The sequence below is a fragment of the Melanaphis sacchari genome, unplaced genomic scaffold (genome assembly GCF_002803265.2).
Source record: "Melanaphis sacchari strain LSU unplaced genomic scaffold, SCAv2.0 Contig132_pilon_pilon, whole genome shotgun sequence".
Classification (NCBI taxonomy): domain Eukaryota; kingdom Metazoa; phylum Arthropoda; class Insecta; order Hemiptera; family Aphididae; genus Melanaphis; species Melanaphis sacchari.
In genome coordinates, this window is record NW_020270545.1 from 73,552 (window position 1) to 101,176 (window position 27,625).

A 27,625-nucleotide genomic window follows, 5' to 3' on the forward strand; every position below is an offset into this window, starting at 1 on the left:
GTATCTGTAATCTTCTACATGGTCAAATAATATTAGCATGATATACTTGGTGTACTGTTGACTAATAATTATAATATAGAATAGATATGTACAAGGGAAATGAAAATATGGCCAAAATGTAATAAATTGTAATGAATGCTCTAGGACCTAATCTTTTCAAGTCAATATTAATTTTTCAGAAAAACAAAGACAATAGACCCAGGCGCACTGTGATTTCTTAAGACTTCTTAGGTATTTTAAGTATTATAATCTATTAAGTCTATATATTTATATTTTACCAAGGAAAACATATTACAACTTACAAGCTTTAACTGAACTTTGATAACAATAATTTAGATAGTGTAAAATGAAAATCGTGTTATTACGTTATGTATCCCATTAATTATATTATATAATATATATCTATAGTAGTATCTTATAAAGTAATAAATAAAATAAATTTTACTTTAAATTTCTAGTTAATTGTATAAATAGTAATTATCTATTTTATGTAAAGTATATTTTAATTAATTTAAAAAAATATATATATATATAATATATTGTGGTTCGTCTTGGTATTTTTTTCAAACAATATCAGATTAATTCGATCCAATATTAAAAAAAAAATAAAATAGCCTTGTTAATTTAGTCTTGTACTTTAATTTGTTACGGACTTCCAAGGATGTTCATGCACAAATAATTTTAATAGACACTTTCGAACTACTTATTACTTTCTATATTTAAAATTTATAAAGAAAATTTACAATAAAATTAAAATTGGTTTATTTTATTAAATGGTCGAACAATAGTAATGTGCTGACGATAATAATAACGCTCTGTCTTAGATACTTACTATTCTAAAATTTAACTGTTATGGCTTATGGCTTGTTTATAAGAGCCTGTATCCAGTGCTTGTCTGGAATTGTTGTTACACAAATTTTTCCCAGACAGTCGCTAGTTTACTATAATTGTTAACTATTATGTTATGTACTACCTACGTTAAAAAATATAAAAAAATATAATCATAACAAATTATTATAGGTTTAGTTAGGTTTATAAATTATTTGAAAAAGAAAATGTTTTTGTCCAGTTTTCTCAATATGTTTTACAATAACAATTGATTTGATTTGTTTGAAACTATCAAATCATAATTCAGTCTGGTCAAGTTTCGATAAAAGCTTTAAATAATAGTTTCGGTCTAGTTCATCAAAATACGGACCGTCCAGAACAGTAGAAAGTAGTGATGGGTGTACTTCAATTGGCATTATTGTCAATCAAGGTTTATATAAAACTAAAGAAAGCATAAATCAAAAAATTACGAATGAAGTACTAAATACTACAACTATATTATAATAGCTAATGATTTATTATCCTTGAATAAATAATTTTTAAGTCTTTGAAAAAATATCAGCTAAGTATAAAAAAAAACATTTATTAGGAGTCTGCCAGTTATTTTAGTGTTAACTACGCTACACTTATAAACAACAAACAAAATATTTATTACTTATTGGTTATTACGTACATTATATATTTTTAAATAGGTATCTAATTGAAAAATTTAATAAAATGTGAGTATTCTATAACTTAATTTGTAATGTTATTAAATAAATTCCGATACATTTTTATGTTTAGGTCATTTTATGATTTTGAATCGATTTTAAAAAAGTATCCGCGTGAAAAGAACTCTAAAATAACATTAGCAGTCTTGACTAGTGGGGGAGATTCTCAAGGTAAGATTTTGATAGTGAAAAACTTTGTATTCGTTATATTACACCTATCGATATTAATAAAGTAGGTAATAGTTATAGAAACACTTTATAGTTATTAGTTAGACACTCATGTAATTTTTTAGGAATGAATGCGGCTGTAAGATCAGTTGTTAGAGTATCGATTCAATTAGGTGTGAACGTTTATTTCGTCAAAGAGGGATATTATGGACTTATTGAAGGCAATGAATTTATAACAAAAGCTAATTGGTATGACGTATCTTTTACTCTAAATTTGGTATGGTTTTAAGGCGATGGTTTTAAAATTAAGTGCCTCTTACTTAAAAAATCTTAAACTTAAGGGTGGTACTATTATTGGAACAAAAAGATGTATGGAGTTTATGACTAAAGAAGGTAGGATGAAAGCGACCAAAAATATGATATCACTTGGCATTGCTAATTTGGTGGTAATTGGCGGAGACGGTTCCTTGTCTGGTGCTAATATTTTTCGTGAAGAATGGCCAAGCTATATTGACGAACTTTTAAAAAAAGGTACCTAATTATTGTTTATTTCCTTTGAGTTTTTATAACAAGTTAAAATAACCGTGTAGGGGAGATAGATGAAGAAACATCAAAAGAATTTGACCATTTAAACTTGGTTGGTATTGTTGGATCAATTGACAATGATTTCAGTGGCACTGACATGACCATTGGTGCTGACACAGCACTTCACCGAATACTTGAAGCAATAGACTCTATTGTAAGCACTGCATTTTCTCATCAAAGAACATTTATAATGGAAGTTATGGGTCGCAATTGTGGGTAATGTTAACTTTAATATTAACGATTTAAGACTTAAGTAAATTATAATACATAATATGTGCTCTGTTCTACAGTTATTTAGCTGTTAAAAGTGCGTTGATGTGTGAAGCTGACTACTTATTCATTAGGGAATGGCCGCAAAAATTGGATTGGCCAGATAAATTATGCAAAAATGTACAAAGGGTATGTTAATATTTCTGTATTATATATCTGGAACTTTGATTAAAACAACTAAAAAGTCATTTAAATATAATTATGCTTATAATTTATGTAACATATAGGTACTTACTAAAGTGTAACTTTTATTTTGCACGTTTCATTATTTTTTGATATCAAGTATTTTTTTTAGCACTTGGTTCATTTTACTAATTTATAAATAACGATTTAGTGTCTAAATCAGAAAATTATATTAAATATCGTTAGGTTTAATACATAGCTCACCATTAAACAGGTACCTAGATATAAAATAGTGAAATACAGAAATAAACATAAACTATGTTTTAAATTTGACTATATCTTTAAAATTAATAATATCAAGAAAATACTGTTAAAATAAAAATCATTGTTTATAAATTATTAGTTATTAGCTATTACTTATTATTTCATTAATTCATCTTATGTTTTTTTTATCTAAGAGCCATTAATTAAACTAAATAAAAAATTTAAATAAATATAAAATTCACTGAAAAAAATTTAAGTTAATTTTAAGGGCATTATCTTGGCCAAGAATAATTTTTCGACTATTCTGTAGAGCAGTTAATGATAGCTGTTTGGATGTTTCAATCTGGACACTATAGGTCATCTATCGACCATCACTATTACTATTAAAATTGTTTATTACAAAGTAGAAGACAAGTTTGAATACATTTGTTTGTAAAACAAATTTTTTTAGGCGAGGAAATATGGTAAAAGGCTTAACATTATAATTATCTCGGAAGGAGCTGTTGATATAAATGGTACTGCAATTACATCAGAAATGGTTAAAAATGTTTTAGTAGACAGATTACAACAAGATGCTAGGGTAACCGTTTTGGGGCATGTTCAAAGAGGTGGAAGTCCTTCAGCATTTGATAGAATTTTGGTAGGTATATAACATAAATTATTACTTAATAATTTTGATGTTGTAGCTTATATTTTATAAGTTTTTTATTTTTCTATTTTTATTTTTTATTTTTTTTTTTATTATACTAGGCTTCACGCATGGGCGCACACGCTGTTGTGTGTTTATTAGAAGCCACAAAAACATCTGAACCAAAAGTCGTTTGTCTTAATGCTAATACAATTGAACACCAATCATTGATGAAATGTGTTAAAAATACATTGGAAATATCAAAAGCCATCGAACAGAAAGATTTCGATAAGGCATTGAAACTTCGAGGCCAGTACGTTTAATAATTACTTCTTTGGATAAAATATCATTAAAATAAAAATGTTATTTCTAGTTGCTAGGCACTCATGTTTCTTATTAATAATATGCTTAAAGTATAACCATTAAATTCAATCACGATTAATTAAAATGTATAACTATACTTAAATTAGTACATTATTGTTGAACTTAATATAGGAATAGCTAATAATATTAGCAACACCCGTGTTAGTTCAGGCATGAATCCAAAGTAGGAGGCGTATTTTATATCGTGAACATAATATAATATATAAAATTCAATAATGTTATAATATTATAAGTATAATAAATATTTCTTAAAATTGTAAAGGAATAAACTTTTACTTAAAAATTTAAAAAACTTGGTATGTACATTAAAAAAAATACTCTTTATTTATAAATATTTGGTAAAAACAATTAAAAAATATTCTATATAAATTAAAATATATATTTATTATAAAGCAAAATATAATTTTCTTTTGGTTTTTGAAAACCTGTCAATAACTTTAGTGACGTTCACATCTATATCACGGTGAGTCGGTGAATATTTAAAAGAGTAAGTAGTGACTATTAGGGGTACAAAATAAAATGATACCTAATAAAAATATTTATAACAATAAGCATATAAATTCTGGCGATTACGATATGAGAAATTGGCACGACGCCCGGTAGTCGCATCGTCAGTCGGCGCAATTAAGAATTACTGGATTATAGATAGAACTATCCGCGAAATAATTTATTATTTATTATTATTATTAAATATAAATAAAAATAACAATCTAAACACTCTAAACTATAAAAAAATAAAATTTTTATTATTGCTTGACATATCAATAAAATAATTAATTTTTTTTTTTCGTGACATTTGAGAAAGGGGGCATTACTCTCGTATCCCCTCTTGTATCCGCGCCAGTGTGAGTTTAAAAAAATAACCCGACGGTGAACACCACACATACTTTAAAGTGTAGAGAAGGGTCCACTGGGTTCTGTATACCTTATCATGGATGAAAAGTTATATTCTTTTAAACAAATTAAAACTAAATTAATGTATTTACGAAAATACAAACATAGTATGTAATAAAAATTCATTTATGAAAACTTTAAGAAACGTATTCTTGTTCAATAATTTTACACGTAATTGAACTATTTTCAGAAGTTTTGGTCAAAATTTAGTGACATACAAACAAATGATACACAAAGAAATCATTAATCTAGACGTTTGTATTTTTATTTTCAATACTATTACATATTAATAACAATAAAAGTGAATATTTTAGGGGAAAGTAACTTTAATATTGAATATCGGAGGCTCTAGTAATGGAATAAACGCATTAATGTATTCTATAGTTCGAGCATCAATAGCATCAAAACATCGAGTAATTGGAGCTAAATTCAGTATTGATGGATTCATAAAAGGCGAAGTAAATTTATTTTATTAGTTAGTTAATTAAGTTAAATTATGTCGAAAAAAGAGAGGTTAATATGAATGCATGTGTAGTGTGCACAAATATTAAATCGAGTTGTAAGATACAATTTTTTTTCATGAAAAATAGGTTATCGAACTCCAGTGGTCCAGTGTTATTGGTTGGCTTAATCAAGGTGGTGTTAAATTAGGAATAACAAGAACAGTTCCTGACGAGGAAATGATGAAAAAGGTTGCGATGCAAATGAAAAATTTAAATATTAGCTCGTGTATAATTGCTGGAGGAACAGAAGTATAATAACTCAGAACTTTGAAATATGACAAAAAAGAACAAATGATACTTACCTACTTAATTTAATTTACAGGCTTTAAAGACTGGTATAATGATGTATGATTATCGGAAAAAGTATAAAGAGTTTTGCATACCTTTAGTAGTGGTGCCAGTTACGTATAGCAACAACATACCCGGAACCGATTTCTCATTGGGAGCAGATACAGCTTTAAATCAAATTGTTAAGGTTATTTTCACCATATTAATTTTCAAATAAGAGCGATAATTCACCATGCACGGAGTGTGGTGGTGCGGTATGCTTAGTTAGGTAGGTACCTCTATCTATAGGTACTGGTGTGCGTAACGCTACGACGGCATAAGCTGAAAACTTATTATAAAAGAAACTTTAAAGTTTTTTTTACCAATGATTGTCGCTTTTATAGGGTATAGACTATAGGCATCTAATATTTAAAAAATAGTAAAGTAGGTATTTACTTACCATATAACATATAACATGCAGGAGCAACTTTCCAATAAATGAAATGAGGTTGCTGAGGTCCGTTGTTTTTCTGTTAGACTTATAATCATCGATTACACATCACAAGTGAGTCACTTTGTCTTCATCGCCCCTTACTGATCATTCAATAATCATATACAAATAAATGATAATGGTTTTGTACTATACACATTAACTTATTAATATAAAATAGAACGAAATAGTTATTAAAAAAATTAATTTTCTATCTGCAGATTCATATTTTATATAGTCGAGCACATAAAACTATATCGAGCACATATTTTAGCTAAATTTTTATTTGTTTCACTTTTTAAATAGTAGTTTGATTAAAAAAAAATACTTATACATAGGTACTTATAGTTTAATGTTTAAATTACAGTTGTGTGACATTATTAGACAATCGGCTGAAGGTCATACACCACGAGTTTTTGTGGTTGAAATATTGGGTGGACTATGTGGTTATTTAACGTCTATGACGGGTAAGGTTACAAAGGTTATTATTTAAACTTATTTCATGGAAAACATTTTAATATAGCATTGGCATGTGGTGCAGACGCTTCTTATATTTTTGAAGAAAAGCACAACATCATAGATTTAATGGATTGTATTTATAGAATGGTTGAAAAATTTGACACTAAAAAAATTACTAGAGGACTTGTGTTAAGGTAAAAATACACTTGAGATATTTATATTATGAATAGGTACACGAATATCTTTCTTTTAAAACTATTACACATTTAAATATCTCTAGAAGTGTACTATGTATATTAGGTAATTATAATAGGTAAATGGTTATACCTATATATACATTTATAATTTTAAATTCATATATAATATGAGTTATGTGTTTGTAACTGTATTTATTGTCCATTTAGATAGCTTATACCAATTAATAAAAAAATTCACTGGTTTAGTAGGTAAATTATTATAATACTATTTAATTTTTTATATTATATAATCAAAATAATTATCACTGAATAAAATATTTAAGCACATAATCATTTTCCAATTAAAACTATTTTTTTTTTTTTAAATATAAAAGATCTTATGACATTCTATTATAGATATATTCTTAATTCTATTAGGAACTAATATTTAATTAAACTGAAGGCTATTTACCATAATTATGAGTGTTCCTCTTCGGGCAACATCCTGAGATAACATAACATGGATTGTATCATTTGTATCTATGTATTTCATGGATTTGAATTTTCAGTTTTATTATGCCCGTAGATTTTTGAATGAAAGGATACATCTATGTTGGCTAAGGATTTAAGTTAATCAAAGGGATTATTTGATAGAGTCCACACCGCATAAATAAATAATTTAGTATATTTATTATAGGTATTGGTTTAATTTTTTTTTTAGTATGAAGGCATATTGTAGATTATATATTATTTTTCTTAGCAATTCACTTGATTTTTGTAGATCTGAAAGAGCCAATGAAAATTATACCACAAGTTTTATAAATAAATTACTGACTGAAGAAGGAAAAAAATCATTTGTCACTAGAAGTTCTATTTTAGGTAATTTTATTCTGTGGTGTCTACTAATATTATTTATTTATATTTAATTAAGTTGTTTGTCGATTGCACTTCTGAAATCTGGTATATTCTGATTTTAAAATGTACTTAACCACCCATCCAATTTCCGTAATAATAGTATAAATTAAAAAATACATTTAATCACTGTAAAAAATTCTGTTTGTTATCTAATTGTTAAGTATTTAATATGAGAATAAGCTCAACTTAATAAAGTAACTTTCTAATATTTTTATACACATACATTTTTTGTATTATAAACAACATAATATTTGATTATTACGATATTAATTTTGGCAGTTATATTTTCATAGCATTAATAAAATAATTGAAGCTTGTTCTTGAACAAGTACCTACTTAGAAGTCAAATATTGACAACAATTTAAAAGATTTATTGTATTGTTACTAGATTCTAATTAGGCACTTACTTATAGGAAGCATTGCCACTGGTGGTGTACCTAGTCCATTTGATAGGTCATTTGCTCTAAAAGAAGGGCAACTGGCAGTTGAATGGATAAATAACATAGAAGCTAAACATCCAGAACAGGTGACATTGCCTAATTCAGCTGTTTTATTGGGTTTGATAAGGAGTGATTTCAAATTCACACCACTAGATGAATTCAAATTTATTAACAATGAGTAATATTAGTAATTATTAATTTAAAAATACAAGTTTAATTAGAATTAATTATCATGATTATTTTTTATATTCTATCCATATCATTTGAATTTACAGAAAAAAATCTAACAATCAATCTTGGTGGCTAAATTTCAGACCACTATTAAAAGTGTTGGAAGAGCCAAATTACTGGAAACAATTTACGTAATCAAATCGTAACTGTTAATAGTTGTTTTTATAATCTAGTAAATATAGGGTTTAAAATTAAATTAAATCAACTGTTTTTACAATTTGTCAGACAGTAAATATATTTTATTAGCAATTATGTTTTCTATCATATGAAAATAAACTTTTATACTTTGTTTTTCATGATGAATAAAATTACCAAAAACATTTAAGTAATATCAGAATGTGGTACATTGAATTTCGATGATTAATAGAAATTAAAAGTAATAAATAGTATATATTTTATTTCATATTATTAAATTGGTATTGTTCATATTATAAACAATTCATTTGAGAAAAAATATGTTTGACAAATAATTTTATTTTATGTCAGATAGAACCATACATATAGAATCAATAAAACAAATTTTATAACACAAATTTTGGTAAACATTTACCTATAATAATAAACAAAATACATGACTTAGAAGACAATTTTAATTAGTCGAAGAAAAAAAAATTATTCAACGAGAATTAAATTCGTTCAATAATTTCCAATCTTATTTCTAATTATAAAAAGCAATACAATTAAAAAGGTTTTCTAAAATTGCATTTGATCGTATTTTAATAAATAATTTTTGAATATAGTATTAATACTGTTTTATAAAATATTTTTATGATGGATTAGTGTAAAGTGAAAAATTCTGAAGAATTTGTTGAAGATCAGTGTTGGAATGTTTCAATGATTGCCGTGTATCCTTGACTACTTTGCTAACCATTAGTTTGATAAGTGATGAACTTGACAAATCATGATTGGACTTGTTTGATTCAAAACTTCCCAAACAATCAAGTAGTAATTTCAGCGTCAGTGTATCATAATTATTTCTTACAACTTCTAAAATCTATTAAAAATAATGGTTTTGTAAACAAACATAATGAATTTTTAAATGTATTATAAATAATAGCAGTACAGTTTGTTAGTATAGCATTATTTTTGTTGAAATTATAACAAAATTAATGTTAATATTCTAATATATTTTTTTAAGATATTATGTTCCTTTATAACAAAAACAAATTTCTAATCATTGCATTAGTTAATACAAATGTTACATACAGAAGTTTTTATGATATATTAGAACGTTATTTTTATTTTTAATTATCTAGTAATAAATTTTTTTATTGTTTCATTGTTTTTTTAATTAAAAAGTAATACATTATTACAAAACATTTACAGAAGCATACAGTTATTTAATATATTTTACATAAAACTTTAAAATAAATTATATATATAAAAAAAAAATAATTACTTCTTCTCCAACAGGTGTAGTCACTGAATTCTTTTCTAACCAATTATCAATTTTTGGTATATAATGATTAATTATAGCTCTAAAAATTCAATAGTATTATTTTAGTAATTATGATTTTAATAACATTTCAAACATAATTTACCTGATATTTATTAAACAATTAGATAATTTTGTAGCAGATAACTTGTGTTCACTAATAGTTGAAGAGTTTCTTGATGCTAAAATGTATTAAGACATATTAAAATTAATTTTTTAACAAACAATACCATTTTATTATATTTTCTAAAATTATTAAAATATAAGTATTGAATAGTTACAAGAAGTCAATAATTTTATATTTAAGAATTTTAAAATCAAAATTAAATACATTTAAAAAAGTTAACAGAAGTTCTAAAAAATTTAAAGAAATATATCATTTAATTAATACTTCTGTTACGTTAAAAAAACATAAACTTTGTACACATTTGGTAAACACAATTATTTTAAACTTGGATAGCTACATTACATCTTGTTTTTAAATACAACTTTAAAATATTCAGCTTATGAATGATTATTTTTATTGAATAAATATTTAATTTATCAATGATTAATATAATGATTTATTATTATTTATAAATGATTAACAAGAAGTTATTTCAAAAATGGTATAATTTATAATAATAAAAAAATGTATTATGTGTATTAAATTGTAATTTAATAAGTACTTACATAAGACATATATATTGTCAAAAACGGTATGCATTCTAATAATTTCATAATACAATTCATCATAACTACTTGGTGATGGAAGTAACATATCACCATAGGTAATAAATAAGTTAAATATGTTTACAATCTATTAATCAAAATCATGTATTAAATTTAATGATTTTACAACATATTTTTACTTTTAAGTTTTTAGAATCTATTTAGTAAAATATGCTCACTTGTATTCCTAAATCATAAATATTCATATCTTGTGAAAGTTGATGTTCATATGTCATTAAAAACTTCAATAGTGTAATAAGAGAACTCCATAAATCTTTCCAATTATAACACAAACGTACGCTATTTCGTTTTTGGTAACATATTATGCGATGAATTATGCTTATACATTTCATGTATTGGTCAAGTGGCAATTTTTTCATCATGTGTCCTAACATAAACTCGATCATCAAATCTATAACATGTACATATTTTTTTTTTATAGATGATTATAATGATTTAAGTTATTATTTAATAAGCAAAAATAATAATTTAAACTATAAATAATATAATAAAATAATTATTCTAACAGTAAGTACAGTGTAATACAACCTAATAAAGCAGCAGCCAAAGGTTTTGGTGACTTGTCTGGAACAAACATATATCGTCTGGTAGGTGATCTATATAAATCAACTTTAAATTGTAAATTTACATCATGCATAAGTGAATTGGCAAATTGGTCATCAGTAATGCTAGACAATATTACAAAGCACAGCATTGAATTATTTGCATTTGCTTCAGTTTTTGTGTCCTGCATTACAATTGAACTATTAAAAAAAAAAAAAAAATACAAAAAAGTTGATTAGAATTTAAAAACAAATGGTTTATCAACAATTTAATTTACCAATATTGAAAAAATGTGACTAGAAGATTGGAGAATTGATTATCTGATGGCGGTTTGAGATCAGGATTATTTATAACTGATTGTGTTTGTTGCATAACACTGGGGTGTGACTCATAACTATTGGATGTGTGACAATGTGTTAATGTAGTCATGAAATTTCTGTTGTAATGCACAGCCTCATACAATGCAATTAATATTCCACTCATTGATCTTAAATTTAATTAATTAATGTTATTAATTTAACTATACAACTATTAAATTCATGATGATAAAAGAAAAATGGTTTATGTAAATAAGAATTGACAATTGCATTACTATATCTAGATTTCATACTTTTATTTTTTAACATTCTTAAAATATGAAAAAATAATGAAAATATAGTAATTTAATTTATCAATAAATATTAAACATTTTTCTCTTGAAAAATACTATTATTTTCTAGAACCGGTTAGGGCAGCGTTTCTCAAACTGTGGGCCGCGAGAAGTAGTATTATATTATTATTATAAGTATTTTATTAAAATTATTATTATAAGTATATTATTGCAATTATTATTATTATTATAAAATAGTAAATAAGTAATAAAAAATTTGTTTTTTGAAATTAATTTTTTGATTCTGTAAATGTAAAACTATGGGGGTCACGATAGATTTTTGGAAAAAAATTTGGGTCGCGGTCCTAAAAAGATTGAGAACCACTGGGTTATTTTAAGGAATTCTTATTTCTATTTCTTAATTTATCAAGTAATTCTATTTAGTTTAATTTATTGAATTAAATATAAATATCTTTTTTTTTTTAAATTCATATAAATATATTATACCAATTTAAGCATTAAATATTTACACAAACCTATATATTAACGAATTATTTTGTAATAATTTATAATTTATCAGTATAAAATTTTTTTAATATTTTTTGCATATGTTTTTATTATTGATAAAATAGTAAAGTATCTACAAACTTTTTAATTTATTTAACAATTAGTGTTACAGTAGTTAGTAAGGTTCTACTAAATTAATAACAATTAATAATATTCTCGTTGTTTTGCAAAGAAAGGAGAGTAGAAATACAATAAATAAGAAAAAAATATAATAAATGATACCTGATTTCTTGAGGCAATTCAATATTATGTTCTTCAATAGTATCTGGTACAAATAACATATTGCTAACGACTGATGTAAATGTATTAAACCATGTGTTGTTTGAGTACTGTGCTATTTCTTCTGATCGATATTGTTGACAAATTTCTTCTAATGACCATCTTATAATCTTTAAGGATAATAATTTTATGATAATTCTACCAATAATTCAGTAGAAAATATAACATAATATACACTATTTTATTATGAAATTTTAGCAATAAAAGGTACTGAATGGCAAACACAAATATTTAGTCTTAAATATGTCAACACTCAGATATATATATTTATATATAGATAGAAAGTTAGATAGCATTGATTTTATGAGTATTTTAATATTATAGTAATTAGTATTAAATATTTATATACGTGCATTTTGCATGAAATAATAGAGCCTACAACAGTAGAATTTACAGCAATCTATCAACAATCGTCTGTCACCACAACAAGACAAAGGCATTATGACTGGGTAAATTTATCTAAGGAATAAATGAGAAGAAAGATCAAGCTGATTGGCTAAAACAGTTGGTGCTAAAGGATTCCATCTCTATTTTGTGCCGTGTTATACAAAAGAAACATGTTTAGTTTGTTACACACATAAACATTTGTCAATACAACATCATACCGAAACACAGTTATGAAAAATTATATATTAACATTATTATTAATACCTACATCCACATAATGTGTCATTTTGTTTCTGTATTAAGACCATTACACTGGTATAGTTAGTTTTAAATTTTTTTCTAGAATATTGTTTTGAATATTACAGTTTTATAAAACAACTAGTTTTAATGAGTAATATAATTTATTATTCTTACTTGACTATAACCATTTAAAGTATCTTCTTTGTCTAATAGTGATAACTTGACTACATATGGATTTGTCTTCTTAGCAGTTTCAACATTCATAAGTAATGTTAAGAGCAGAATAGAATCATAGCCATGATATGTTTGGTATATACTATTTGAAAGAACCTAAAAAATTTTATTTTAGTAAGTTGCTTAATTAATAATATTAATTTGTACTTCTGTTAGAGGTTCAAAAACACTGTTTGACATTAAATGGCGTAGAACTGGGTTTTCATTGAGGTTGTCAGTTCCAGTAACAATTGTCAGTAAAAATTGCAGACATAAATCTTTAACAACAACACATTCAGGTTCTTAAAAAAAAAAAAAAATACATACATAATTATTACCTTTTAGATGTCACATTAGAATATTTATAAGTTATAAAATTGATATATTTATTTTGATTTCTACATAGAAAATGATAATTAAAAAAAAAAAAAATTATAACTGTGTATATCAATACGAGAAATAACATTAAAATTTAAGAATTTTTATGAAATTGAAATATGGTTAATTTAATAGACATTTACTAAGAAACTTTATTCTAATAACGATTGATACTTAATAAAGTAATATATCATATTATATTTTTAGATTTTACTAGAATTAAATTTGTTTTAGAATATTTGTAAACCTATGTTTTTTTGATGCATTTTACATTATATTCAATATATATATATATCTAAAATAAATCTTATCACACTTTTAATTGAAAATAAAAGTATGTTCAATGCATATAATTTAGTTAATGCTAATTGCTAGTTGAAAACTCATAAAACTATTAAACATATCTAAAGACTATTAAGATTTATTTAAAAATTTATATATATATGTATTTATTGAATATGATGTAATTACAAAGGAAAAAGTTTATTGCATTACTGTCTTTAGATATGTTTAATAGTTTTACGAGTTTTCAATTAATTAAATAAGAAATAGGTTTAGTAAGTTTTATCATTAATTTTAGAATATACAGATAAGCAGTAAAATGGGAACAATTTCTAGATGTCAGCCGCTACAGGGCGCTGCAGTCAAGTAGACGTCAAGGAATGATGAGGGTACCTTATCATAGGTATGAATGGGGAAAGTGGTTAGATGTCAGTAGTGGGATATATATGTTATATATGTATTTATATTTGTTATACAACAACTACATCTATCAGAAAATAAATATTAGTAGCCAAATATACCTATACCATCGCTTATTTGTATATTCTAAAAATCAATAGATTTATTAAAATATAGTTATAGAATTTAAAAAATAAATTTAATATAAATTAATTATAAGATAGATATTTGTATAAATAAAGTAAAAAAATGATTATGTTCATTACCACGTAACATCATATTGCATTTCCCCAATAAATTCTCAAAAATCATATCAGTGTCTTTTGGTATCACCAAAATAGAAACAAATTCAAATGTTGGATTGATTCTAAATTTTTTGTACAGACTGCTTATTAAACAGGTCAACGTCTAAAAATAAAAATAATTAATATATTTAAAAATACTAAAATAAATTTTAGGTATACAAATTAATAAAATATTTTTTAAATATTATAAAACTTCTTATAAATTAAGGATCACCAAATAACTAAAATATAGTATAGTTTTGTTTGGTATACTTTCTTCCCCACCATCTTAATTATATGAATAATAATATATTATATATAATATAATATTTATTTATTTAAGTATTAGTTAGATTTTACTCATGGTATTATATAATATATCCTACCCAATGACACAAATCACTAGAAAATAAATAGTATTTAACAGATATTTCTTATTTCTGTAAACAATGATTATTTAACACAATTTGTATAAATTAATAGAGCAATTCAAAATGTATTATATAAAATACAAATTTGACGGAAAAAAGCAATACTATCTCTAATTCTAACTGCTAAAGCAGTAGTATTAAACCTTATATTATCATATTAAATAGTTATTGATATTACCTTTAATGAGAATATTATACGCAATTGATGTTGGCATTCAAATGCTGAGATACATTTGATAAATAATAGTCTTATATTATCTTGAAGCATAATCAATTGTTCAATGCTTAATTTTTCCATTTCTGTCTCAATATATGATATCTAGAGTGTTAAACATGTAAATTAGTTAACATTAAACACTGAATTAAATAAATTTATACTTTAGGTTTTAGTAGGAAAAATTCATCCCAGAAATTATCATTGTCTTTTGAGACATCTTCACCCTAAAAAAAAAAAAAAAAAAACGGCATGTATAAATGCTTAATTATAATATAATAATGCATACAAGATTATTAATATTTAAGTATCTACAAACAAAAAGTATGAAAAAAACAAAATGATTCAAAAAAATCAAAATTATAAAAATTAGATTAAATTGGTAATTTTATTATGACAACCCTTTAGGGTTTAGAAATCATTACGTTTTAAATTTTTTGAAAAGTTAAGTAAGTAAAACTGCAAAGTAAAAATTTTAAAAATATGTTATGTTACAATTAATATGAAGCACTTAATGCCTATTTATACTAATATACATTCCATTTAAAAGTAGAGCTGTATAAAAATAATGGTATTAAGAGTTTTACTTACCTTAAAAAATGACTCATAAATTTGTACAACTTTTTCTTTAAGCTGTGGTTTAGACCCAGATGTACTTCGTCTACGAAATGCCATATCTAAAAAAAAAAACAAATTTTTGATTATGTATAATTTTAAATAAATTTTATGAGTAGACGTAATTGAATTTCTTAAATTATGAACTTGGTAGATAGGTATTTTTTAAGACACCTAATGTTATTAATTTTAATAACTTTTAATTTAATGAAATAAAAATAACAAAATTCATATAATCAAGTGACAAGTTTCATATATTTTATTCAATTGTAGTACATTATCCAGTAGTAATACTACAAAACTATCTACTTATATTGAAAAACATATTGGCATTTTTAGAGTATTTAATAGAGGTTTCAATTGAAAATGTGAATTAATGAATATGTAAATACTAAGTCTGTGTATAAGTTAGTGAACAATTTGTATTCATACCTATTACATACAACACATATGAATTTACTATCCATGTTTTAATGTTTACCAGATTTAGTATTATTCGTGGATTTTTATTTACATAAAATATATAATTATTTATGTTAAATTTAATGTGAATTTTATACATTTAAAATTTATTTTATTATTAAATTAAAATTTTGAGCAGTATTATAAACTTCAAAAAAATTTTTTTAGAAACTTAAGTAAATATTAAAAATAAAAATACATGAATACATAAATAATTACACAGTATTATAGATTTATATGTTAATTTTATATGAATATGTGATATGTACACATGAAATAGGAAGTTCTACTATTTATAAGAAAATTATAAAATGTACATATTTATAGGTATGTTTTATATTAAAATATTCATTATTTTATAAAGAACCAACTAATCTTGAACATAGTTATCTGTCACAAATTTAATATCCGTGTATTTACCAAGTGTTAACTTAGTTAAATGTATTTAAGTAGTAGGTACACAGATTTTTAACATACCTAGTCATTGGGTGGTTTTGATAAAATATAAAGCCCAAGTTTAAAATTATATTCTATCATAATAAGTTATTATTAATAACTATTGTATTATCTGTAATCAATTTCAACCTTTTATAAACAAAAAGTATTATTTTTCAAGAACCAGCAAATCCTTGCTTACATCCTTACAATTTCTTTAAAATGCAAGTTTAGGAAAATTCTTTCTCAGTGTACTCTTATATGATAGTATGTAGGCACAAAATGCCTATGCCTAATGTATGAAAATTTAAAATATCTAGCTATGTTTTGGCTGTAGGGTTGATTATACATAAATCAGTCAGTTTTTTTTATATCTACATATACACAGATAAAATATTAGATATTTATGTAGTTAATATAATACTGTTTCGTGCATACCTAGAAGGTAACAAATAAATAGTTAGATGCATATAAATAACACAATATTTTTCATATATGAAATACAAATTACTACCTATCTTAAAAATAAGAAAATATTTTTATGAAACTACACATGTTTCTAAAATAAGTAAGTAATATGTAATATGTTACTTACATAATTATTTTAAGTACAATAATATTTGTAGGTTGTATAAAAAAAATTAAAATGTTCAGTGTAATTTCACCAGCTGCTATATGTTTACTTTATTGACGAATACATAGTATACACGCAATTAAATATCATACTATATGCATATAATATTTAAAAAAAGCTCAACGAGTAACATTGCATGTGAAGCTTTGTATACGGCACGGTTAATAAACGGTTTGGCATAATATATTATCAAATTAAGTTACCTTAAGTTTGAACAAATGTGAATCACCCAAAAATTCTGATAATCTATATTATTATGCACAACGTTCACTAATGCTCAAGTAACGTTCGAATAAAATAGGTAAACCAATTGTGATTAACGAGACATTGTACGCACGACGACATACATCAACGATTCGAAGAAATGATCACAACAATACCGCAGTACTCATTTATTAAAGCCCTTGTAGTTAATAAAATCCACAACTATGAGCTCAGTCGCAGTTTTGACTATCGCGTAATTGATTGGATTAAATGTATCACTGATAATACAAATACGAGGATACAGAAAGACTGATAAGACTATTGTGTTGATAATAAAATAGCTGCCGCCTCCAACTTCGATAGCATAATACAACTATACAACGATATTGTAATAATATATTATACAGTCTCGTACATTATGAATAAACATACAGATGACATACCGCACGACATTGATTATTGTACACCCACGGTTTACCCATATTTCACACCTTTATGTCTTTATAATAATATATTTACATCGTTGTAGACAATGTTTTGAAAATGAATCGATTGTGTATTTATATCATAGAGTACTCTACTCTATGATTTATATTTTAATTAATACTATTATCAGTTATTATATAGGTACCTACTTAGATACTATGTTGGTTAACGTATTATTGTTTAAAATTTAAATAATATCTACCACCGACTTGATAGGTACCTCTACGGGTCTACCTAATTATTAAACGCTGTCTTCTGTAGTTACTAGTTCTGTAAGAATATATTTTCACGTTTCACAAGAAAATAAAAATAAAACATGTTTAAATCGATAGGTATATAAACATATAATAATATAATTAGTAGATTTAATATTTTTTTTTTGTTACCCGACTACTGTTAGTAATAAGTCATTGTCACATATTAGTATCATTACTAGTAAAAATTTTGTTCATTATTTACCTATGTGCATAAATAAGGTAGGTACCCTATCTATAATATTTCATTGATCATTTGGATACCTAGAATAAAACTAAATAAATATCTAGGTAATTTATATATATATATATATATATATATATATACATATATTTATAAAACAGAATTACCTAATTTGTTATTTCGAATTTATGTTTATAAACATATAAATATCATTTATTATCTTACCTATTAATTATTATAATTGTTTTTTAAGTTCATAGATTTACTTGCTGAATTAGTGAAATTATAGTTAAAACTTAAAAGTACCTATTATAGTATAGGTATGCTAGGTATGGATTACGTAGTTTCATAAACATTTTGAAATAATTTTACATGGTTTACAATTTATTTTCACCTCCTGATAGGTATAATTTTAAGCTTATTAATCTCGTGGCCTCATAAATACTCTATTATACATTATTCGTTTCTTTTAATATGTAGGTACTTAGTCGTTATACTTATCTTTCTTTTGTATCATCTATCATTGAGATTATTAATTCATCCTGTCTATCTATATTTTGTTGATATTGTTGATAAATAGGGTTTTACCTATTATAATATATTAAAACACATCCACATTAATTTGATTTTAATATTTTGTCATGATTTATAAATTATGGGTGTAGGTTACCTACTGTATAAGTACCTATCTAATATTTATTTAAATATTTATAGTACGATCAAAAAAGTATAGGTATAACCATTGATTTTAGAATATTTTATTTTAGTTTATTCTAAAATCAATAGTATAACTTAAATTTGGTTATAGACAACTGACTTAATAAAATTACATTCCTATCTATATATTTACCTAGAGTTCTATAAGTGGTATCAATTTCTCTAAATAACAGAAATGTATCTACTTTTGATTATATGTCTATATTAGATATAATATTTATTTATATTATTTCTTTGAAAGTGTATCTAATTAGTATCTATCTATTGCTATACCTGAAGTTTCTATTTAGGTACTTAAATTAATGACATATTACATAGATAGTTGATAAGTATACCTTGTTGGTTTATACTAAACCATTCTACTACACATGAATACTGAACAGTAAAATAAGGTTAGTTGTATAATAAAATCTAACTAAGAATTATAATAAAAAGTCCAACAATAATAATATTTCTATACTTAGGTGCGTAAAGTAGAATTACTAGATAGGTTACTTATACACAATTCACACGATGTTCATTTTTTATATCACTTATATTGCATGTTTAATTAAATATAATAAATTAATTGATAGTTAAATAAAATATTATAATATATTAGATATATACAATTAATTTAAACTTAATTTAATTTAATTTTTGGTTAAGTGTATTCACAGGTATTTATTCGTATTATTACGAGTTATCGCAAAACTAAACTAAAAAAGCCAGCTAGTAGGTATCTGTTTAGTTGTGTGTATAAGTCATAGAAGGGCAGTTACTCCTGTTCGTTTAAGTAGGTGCATTGAGTTTAGATTGTTATTGTGTAGACTGTAGATCAATATAATTTAGATTGTAATGAATACAGAGTTCAATTTGAATTTAATGATAAATCATCGCTTACTAAAAATGTTTCTATATGGAGACAGTCTGTTACTAAATTTCATTATAAATGTATACTGTTATTATTGTAATTTATTTAACTATTAGTAATATAGTAGTTACAATTAATTATTACCAAAAATATTGTATTTATATTTTATTATATTCATGTTGTATAATTGATATATAAACTATAATAGCAATGACAAGTATTCGTATATTATATCATGTAATTTACCTGACTCGTAGCTGTATTATTATTATGCTGTGGTTTAAATGAAGTAATACAAATTAGAAAATTTCTATATACTCAAATCCAAATAAACACAACTTTTATATAATATCTTGTTAGAAACAGAGGCTCATTTGTTGCTCATAAAATCCGGTGTTGCTGATGTTGATGTGGCTGGTGCACAGGTATAGGTTAAAAAGATGACATGGTCAAGTCGATCAGGGTAGCTAAAGGCTTCATTAAAGGCATCTGTGTTTTCAAGAATCTAACTTTCTCTTTGGTGGCAAAGATCCTTATTTCGCCATCCCTTGTTTCCGGTGGCACACGAGAAAATCACACCTCTGTATAATATATTCATTTATAACAATTAAACACAGTATTTGTGTTATCTCATGTGTTGTTTTTAATTTTAAACGAAGTCGCGAGAATTTTTAAATTGTAATATTTTACATACTTACTAAAAATCCATGAGAAAATATAGACAATGTTTCCATTTTTAAGTTTTGCAAATAGATCAATTTATTATTAAAAGTTACTACATCCGAATAGAAATTTTTTTAAAAGTTTTGTAAAACGTTGCAGGATATAGACAAAATACATAATTGGGGAAAGGGTGGCTTTATATTAAGCAGTCTTAAATATTTAAGTGCATTTATTATTTTATTATATTGTTTATTTAATATATTATAAGATGTATATAAAAAAAAATAGTTAAAAGTTGTATTTGAACGCACAACTATCTTAGAAAAAACCAATAGATGGCGCTTAAGTATTGAATTTGAAATTACTTGCAGATTAGCCAGGTACAACAGTGTAGTATATTATAATAGGGTCTGCGGTTAAATAGTTTAATTTAATCAAGGCATTTAATGCCTATAACCTAAATACTTAATAAATCAATATAAAATGTTGGAAAACAATTTTTTAAGTAGCATATATATATAACATCTAAAAGTTTCACGTAGATTTCTATTTTTTGTGGGTTAAAAAGTGAATATTAACTCGAAGATTCAAGATCATTAATTTAAATACTATAATAAACACATTACACATTAAAATTGTAATAAATTTAATAAAGACATTTTTGAAATCAGGATAACATTAGTTTATGAGAATTTACGAAATATACTTCTTCTTTCTTAGTTTGTCAATTCATTGTAAGTCATTGGTGCCATTTTCTATGAATTGTGTTCAATGTTATAAGAAATTACATTCAGCTTGTAAATCTTGAGTTAGCTGTTTTTTAATTTTTTTCTTCATCAATGCTTATTTTATCAATTCCATTAACATCAGTTTTCCATAGGTACATGTCTATATATTATAGAAGTCTTGAATTATAACCTAACTTCGTGTTATAGTTTGGTAAATTACATTTCATAGTTGGTACATTTCTTTCAAAAGTAATTAGTCCTATACTATTTATTTTATTTTTATTTTTCATAATATACCAACATCAGGTATCTACTTGATGCTATTAAAATTACCAGTTTCCTACATACCTTCAATTTTTGTCTATCATTTATATTTTTGATTGCTTCTATAGTGCTCATTAAATATAATGTAGAATGAAAAATGTATGTAGTGATCGCTGTGCAGAAAACTGCAATTTTTATTCATTAATTATTTAACGCATTGTACGTTCATGGTTTGTTTAAGATGGTTGTGAGAAGATAGGTAGTTAATAAATAGAACACTTGAAATATTTTGAAGTAAAGTACTAATAAGTTACAATAATTTATTAATAATTTAAACAATAAATAAAATAAAAATAGTGAAATGCTATGAAAAAGTTACTAGTACTGAGAATAACTAAGTACTTGCGGCGATGTGGCTGTCCACGACGAGCAATAGTCTTATAAAAAGGGTGAATAAGGCAGTCTAGCACTGTGATTATCTTCTGAACATGATTAGGTGCTCAAATTTTATTTATACGAGTCCTATAAATGATATATAGTGATGTAATGGCCAATATTTAATTATGTAAATCAGTAAAAATAACACGTTGTTTCCACCTTTGACCTAGGTTTTCCGTATTTTAGGTTGTGTACATGTCATGTACTAATTATTAATGCCTCATAAAATAAACCGCTTATTTAATTTATCATATATATTACATTTTAAAATAATTATTTTGGTATTTAAAATTACCTCATGTATCTTATGGTCAAAAATCTTACTTCGTCTCGAAAGCTTTTGACATATTAATATATATCTTGCAAGACTCTTTTTCCGTTTTAAAGAATTTTAGTTAATATTATGTAATGTATAATTTAAAATATTTTTTGAATAATAAAAATACTGAAATAGTTTATATGTAGTATTAATACATACAATTTGTTATGTTTAATAATAATGATGTATGTCTATATTGGCTATTGCTATTATTTACTTTAAATGTCTATTTATTTTAAGCATGTTATATATTTCTACAATATAAAGTTTACATAAATATATGTCGAGTGAAATAAGACTTGATGTACTTCCATTATTATCACGCTACACATTTATTATTGATATAATATAGATTTAGAATTTTATTTTTACATAAATGGACGTTTCAATTTTTTTAATATCGGATAACATATAACTTTCGATAAAACGCGTATATCATGAACCGCTCAAAACACATACTTACGTATATTATACCTGGGCAATACATTATTATTGTTATTATTATTATTATTATTATTATTATTATTTTTATTTATTTTAGACATTTTAGCTGCCATAGATTTACTAACATCGAACATTACGTAAAATAATACTTTACGTAACTCAATCGCTATGCAAATAAAAAAAACAATTTACATATACAATTTACTTCGCACCTATACGTTTTTTGTTTCTTTTCGTACAATATTTAGTCGTAGAAGATGGAAGAAATTGTTGTACAGGACTTGGAATTGAAGTCACTGATCGGCTTCGACGGAAATCCGTCGAACGGTTTGATATTGCATCCGGACGGCGTTCACCTGATTTATCCACTCGGCACCAACGTGACCGCGTACAATTGGTCCACCAAGGGGCAGCGGTTCTTCGTGGGGCTGACCAACATCATATCGGCGGTGGCCGTATCCAACACCGGAAAATACGTGGCCGCCGGCCAGGTGAACTACATGGGTTTCAGATCGCCGATTATCATATGGCACTTTCAGACTGGCGACGTGTTGACGAACTACGAGTCGCACATGGTTCGCGTCGAATCGGTGACGTTCTCTTGCTGCGAACAGTACTTGATATCGCTGGGCGGCATCGACGACGGCTCCATCATCGTGTACGAGATCGACAAAAAAGAGGTGCTGTGCGGCTCGTCGTCGGTGAAGTCGACCGCCGGCATATCGACCGTGATCAAGGCGGTGAACTCGCGGAACCGGTGCTTCGTGGTGGCCGGCGACAACATGCTGCGGCTGTGGACGTTGAACAGGGAACAGAGGAACCTGCAGGGGCTGGACACGTCGTTCGCCAAGATCAAGCGGAGGATCTTGTGCACGGCAATCGACCGCCTGGACGAGTACGCGTACTGCGGCACCAGCACCGGGGACGTGCTCAAGGTGAAGCTGAACTTTCCCGCGGACGCGACCGCGCAGAAACCTTCCGCGTCGCCGACTCTGGTCGGCTGCTTCGCCAAGTATCCGGCCGCCGGCAAGAAGCGGCCGGCCGGCGTCACCGTGGAACTGTACAGCAAGGGCGTGACGTCGCTGCAGCTTTACGGGGACGACGGGACCATGATCGTGGGATCGGGCAACGGCGTCGTGGAACTGGTCCGGCAAAAGGCGCAGCAGAAGCGGTGCGGCTACGGCCAGATGGCCGAGAAGCGGCTGGCCTCGCCCACGCACCCGCTGCTGGTGGCCGTGCTGTCGGCGGACGTCGAGTCGACCGTGACCAGCATACAGTCGATGGGCGACCACACCGTGCTGGTGGGCACCATAAACTGCGAGCTGTTCGCCGTCAGCGCGGCCACGTTCGCGGTGACCCGCATGTTCACGTGTCACACGTCCGCCGTCCACGACCTGGCGTTCCCGCGGGACTACAGCAAGGTGTTCGCGACCGCCAGCAGGAACGACGTGCGCGTCTGGTCGGTGGACACGCTCCAGGAACTGCTCCGGGTCACCGTCCGGAACTGCACGTGTTCCGGCGTGGTGTTCTCGCACGACGGCGCGCAGATCATTAGCTCCTGGAACGACGGCCGCATCCGGTCCTTCACGCCCGAGACCGGCCGGCCGCTGTACACCATACACAACTGCCACAACAACGGCGTGTCGGCCATAGCCATGTGCAAGGACGGCGTGAAGCTGATCAGCGGCGGCGGCGACGGACAGGTGCGCGTGTGGCAGTTGAACGGCACCGACGGCATACTGCTCGCGGTGCTCAAGGAGCACAAGGGCGCCGTCACGTCCATCGACCTGCACCAGCTGGGCCACGAGGCGATCACGTCCAGCGCGGACGGCACGTGCATCGTCTGGGACATTGTCCGGTACACGCGGCTGTCGATAATGTTCTCGTCCACAGTGTTCACGAGCGCCATGTACCACCCGAATGCTTCCCAGCTGCTGACGAGTGGCACGAACCGGTACATCGGATTTTGGGAGGCGCTCGACGGGTCGTTAATCCGTGAGATCGAGGGGTCCGCCGTGGCTGCGATCAATTCTCTGGACATCACGCCCACAGGTTCGTTTGCCGTCCGTCAGAGAGGGGAGGGGGGCGATATTGACGAAAAAACAAAAAACGCATAATATGTTATTTTAGCGACGACCTAGTAGTAGTTATACAGTTCGGTGGGTGCAAGCATCGATCGTGGTTTATGGTATACGCGAATATAGGAGACAATTTTTTTTATTAGTTTTCGAGTTTTCAATGGTAAGGGGGAAATTCGTGGAATTTCTTATGGTGTATTGTCATACGTTTTTTATTTTATAGTGATTTTAATTTATTTCAACGAAACAAAACGCTATTACTGCGGATATAAATGGTTTAAAATATAGTAATTAATCGAGAAAAAAACCATTAAGTATAGAATATAGTGATCAGATCGATGTGGATAATTTAAAATTTTTGAATTTAATATTATTTTATGTGTTATAATGTTAGTTAAAAATCAGAATAACCTATGTAAATTAAGTTATTTATTAAATGGTTAAAACTAAGTTTTTTAAAATAATATTAATAAATATTATTATTATATTATGTTGTATTATTTGTATAAAAATATTTTGTTAAATTCAGTTATTCAATTATATTCTTTTTCTGAGTATCATTATTTAGATTTTTCTTCTTTGATTCACTATTTTGTGGCTTTAGTATTTGTTATGGCCGTCGACCGATATAACACGCAATGTATAGAATGTTCCGAAAGTTTCGTATCCATCCTAAAGCTATATTATAGAAAATCAATATAATTTAATTTGATTTTGTGATTAAACCGTTGAAAATATTTCATTTTTTAAGGCGATTTATTTTTTAAATTAAAAAAAAAAAATACTCTGAAAGCTTTCCTAGTAAGTTAATTTAGACTTGCAAATAATTATGTCGAAATCAGTATTATATAAGATAATTAATTTATTTTAATGCAATCCATTTTAGTTTTTTTTGCTTACAAAAATTGTTATTCTCAAGAATAATAAATCTTTAACCTGCTCTTGTAACATGATCAATTTTTACTAAATTTTTTATATTTTTACAACAAATGTGATTAAAATATTAGTTTTCATGAAAGTGTAAAAAATTTGATGTTGCACAAACAATTTTATTTTTTTAAATTTATATCTCCAAATTGGAATTTTCACATGCGTAGATCATTCTTTATAATGTCACATATTTATGTCAGTTGCCCGAGGGCGGCGATACAGGGCTTTTGGGATTTACTTTAGTAGTTATACCTAGAATAATACAATAATTGTGGTGTGCTGTATGCAGGCAAGTACTTCGTGACTGGTAGTTCGGATCAGACGGTTAAGGTTTGGCTGTACAACGAGGGGGTGCCCACACACGTGGGCGTTGGCCACGCGGGTGTTGTGACCAACGTGAGGGTGAGTCCGGATGGCCGGTACTTGGTGAGCACGAGCGTGGACGGCGGCATATTCTTGTGGCGTTTCCCGTACGACCGGGAGGCTGTGCCGCCCAGCAGCCGGTGCTCGACGGCCAGCGGTGTGAGCGCAGGTGAACAGCAGACGGCTCGGTCACGGCAGCTGTCACTTAAGAAGTCGATGCCGGTCCGAAAAGAAAACATTTCCGACATATCGTCGGCGCAGAAGGTGATGTCCGTGTTGGTGAACGGCGGGGCCGTTGGCGACGGTGATGCGGGTGCCCGCGATGGCAGCAGCAGTAAGAAAATTTGCAAACCGTCGACGTCCGTCCAATGATGGGGCCGGTTTTGAGTTTTGTCAACACCACAAGGGACAGTGTTGTTTTTGTTTCCTCATCCGACGTGTCATTTTGCTTTGTGTTTACTCCTCCTCCACCTTCTTGACCGATAAGTGGATCTTCCGGTTCAACTTTTTGCAAAATATTATCACTGCTAATCGCCATGTAGCTTTCATTTCTTAGCAATTGTATTTTTTGTCGTACATTTCTATCACAATCCATAATATTATAATAATATTGTATAAACAACAAACGGAATTAAAATGTTTAATTTTGGTACATAGTGGTTAAATTATTGACCCTATAAAGAAATTAATTGATAGTCGAGAGTTTGAGGGAAAGATCATGGGGCTATTATTATTTTAAAAATATATCATAATATAAGTATACAACTTAGTCCATAAGTATCCATTTAAATTGTGAGGATGAGAGAAGATTAATAACAAAGATAACAATAATTTTAGAAAATAATATAGCATATATTTTGTCTTTATTGTATGTACGGGTATTGGCAATCTATTTTTTAACAATGTTGACATTAGAAAATCTATGACAGGGTGTGAGGTACGCGTAGTCTATGTATAAACATGGCTATATGAGTTGAATATGTGCGTGTGTATAAACTGTATGATATATATATAGTCAAAATAGTGACTTGTATGGATTAGAGGATAATACCTTCTTCAAATACCCACATTAATTGATACTTAACACTTTACGATACAGCTATCGTTAAAACTGTCATTTTTTAAAAATGAATATTTATTTCTAAAAATGAAAATTGCCATTATTACTATTAATCTTAATTTAAGAATATGTTTATCGGTAATTTAACTGTACTATGAAACAAATAATAAGACTTGTGTAATGCAA

General features: G+C 27.6%; 3 protein-coding genes across 5 annotated transcripts; 2 read left to right on the plus strand and 1 right to left on the minus strand.

Annotated features, from left to right (window-relative positions):
• Positions 1 to 1,624: 1,624 nt before the first annotated feature.
• Positions 1,625 to 8,507, plus strand: LOC112591378 (ATP-dependent 6-phosphofructokinase-like; the record flags this gene model as incomplete). Its single annotated transcript, XM_025335187.1, has 16 exons — positions 1,625 to 1,709; positions 1,832 to 1,983; positions 2,048 to 2,237; positions 2,297 to 2,507; positions 2,582 to 2,690; positions 3,400 to 3,588; positions 3,699 to 3,889; positions 5,045 to 5,108; positions 5,169 to 5,312; positions 5,445 to 5,606; positions 5,680 to 5,832; positions 6,482 to 6,581; positions 6,638 to 6,767; positions 7,531 to 7,628; positions 8,078 to 8,282; positions 8,380 to 8,507. Coding segments are annotated over 16 exons (2,274 nt in total), but the record flags the coding sequence as incomplete, so codon positions are not given.
• A 386-nt stretch (positions 8,508 to 8,893) lies between these two features.
• Positions 8,894 to 17,912, minus strand: LOC112591351 (armadillo-like helical domain-containing protein 3). 3 transcript variants are annotated; one of them, XM_025335140.1, is made up of 15 exons: positions 17,658 to 17,912; positions 15,900 to 15,985; positions 15,473 to 15,535; positions 15,273 to 15,413; positions 14,646 to 14,787; positions 13,489 to 13,622; positions 13,282 to 13,437; positions 12,424 to 12,590; positions 11,323 to 11,532; positions 11,031 to 11,245; positions 10,661 to 10,893; positions 10,443 to 10,569; positions 9,877 to 9,952; positions 9,735 to 9,813; positions 9,102 to 9,329 (listed from the first exon to the last, which is right to left on the minus strand). In XM_025335140.1, the coding sequence occupies exons 2-15, from the start codon at positions 15,981 to 15,983 to the stop codon at positions 9,102 to 9,104; spliced, it is 2,055 nt and encodes a 684-aa protein (XP_025190925.1). In that variant the 5' UTR covers positions 15,984 to 15,985; positions 17,658 to 17,912. The 3 variants fall into 3 exon arrangements, with proteins under 3 accessions (XP_025190927.1, XP_025190925.1, XP_025190926.1); XM_025335141.1 differs by lacking the exon at positions 17,658 to 17,912 and adding an exon at positions 17,416 to 17,633; XM_025335142.1 differs by lacking the exon at positions 17,658 to 17,912 and having other exon boundaries at positions 8,894 to 9,329; positions 15,900 to 15,984.
• Positions 17,913 to 23,265: 5,353 nt separating this feature from the next.
• Positions 23,266 to 26,751, plus strand: LOC112591389 (cilia- and flagella-associated protein 52-like). Its single transcript, XM_025335197.1, has 2 exons — positions 23,266 to 25,060; positions 26,306 to 26,751. Exons 1-2 carry the CDS (start codon positions 23,266 to 23,268, stop codon positions 26,749 to 26,751), a joined length of 2,241 nt encoding a protein of 746 aa, XP_025190982.1.
• Positions 26,752 to 27,625: the final 874 nt, after the last annotated feature.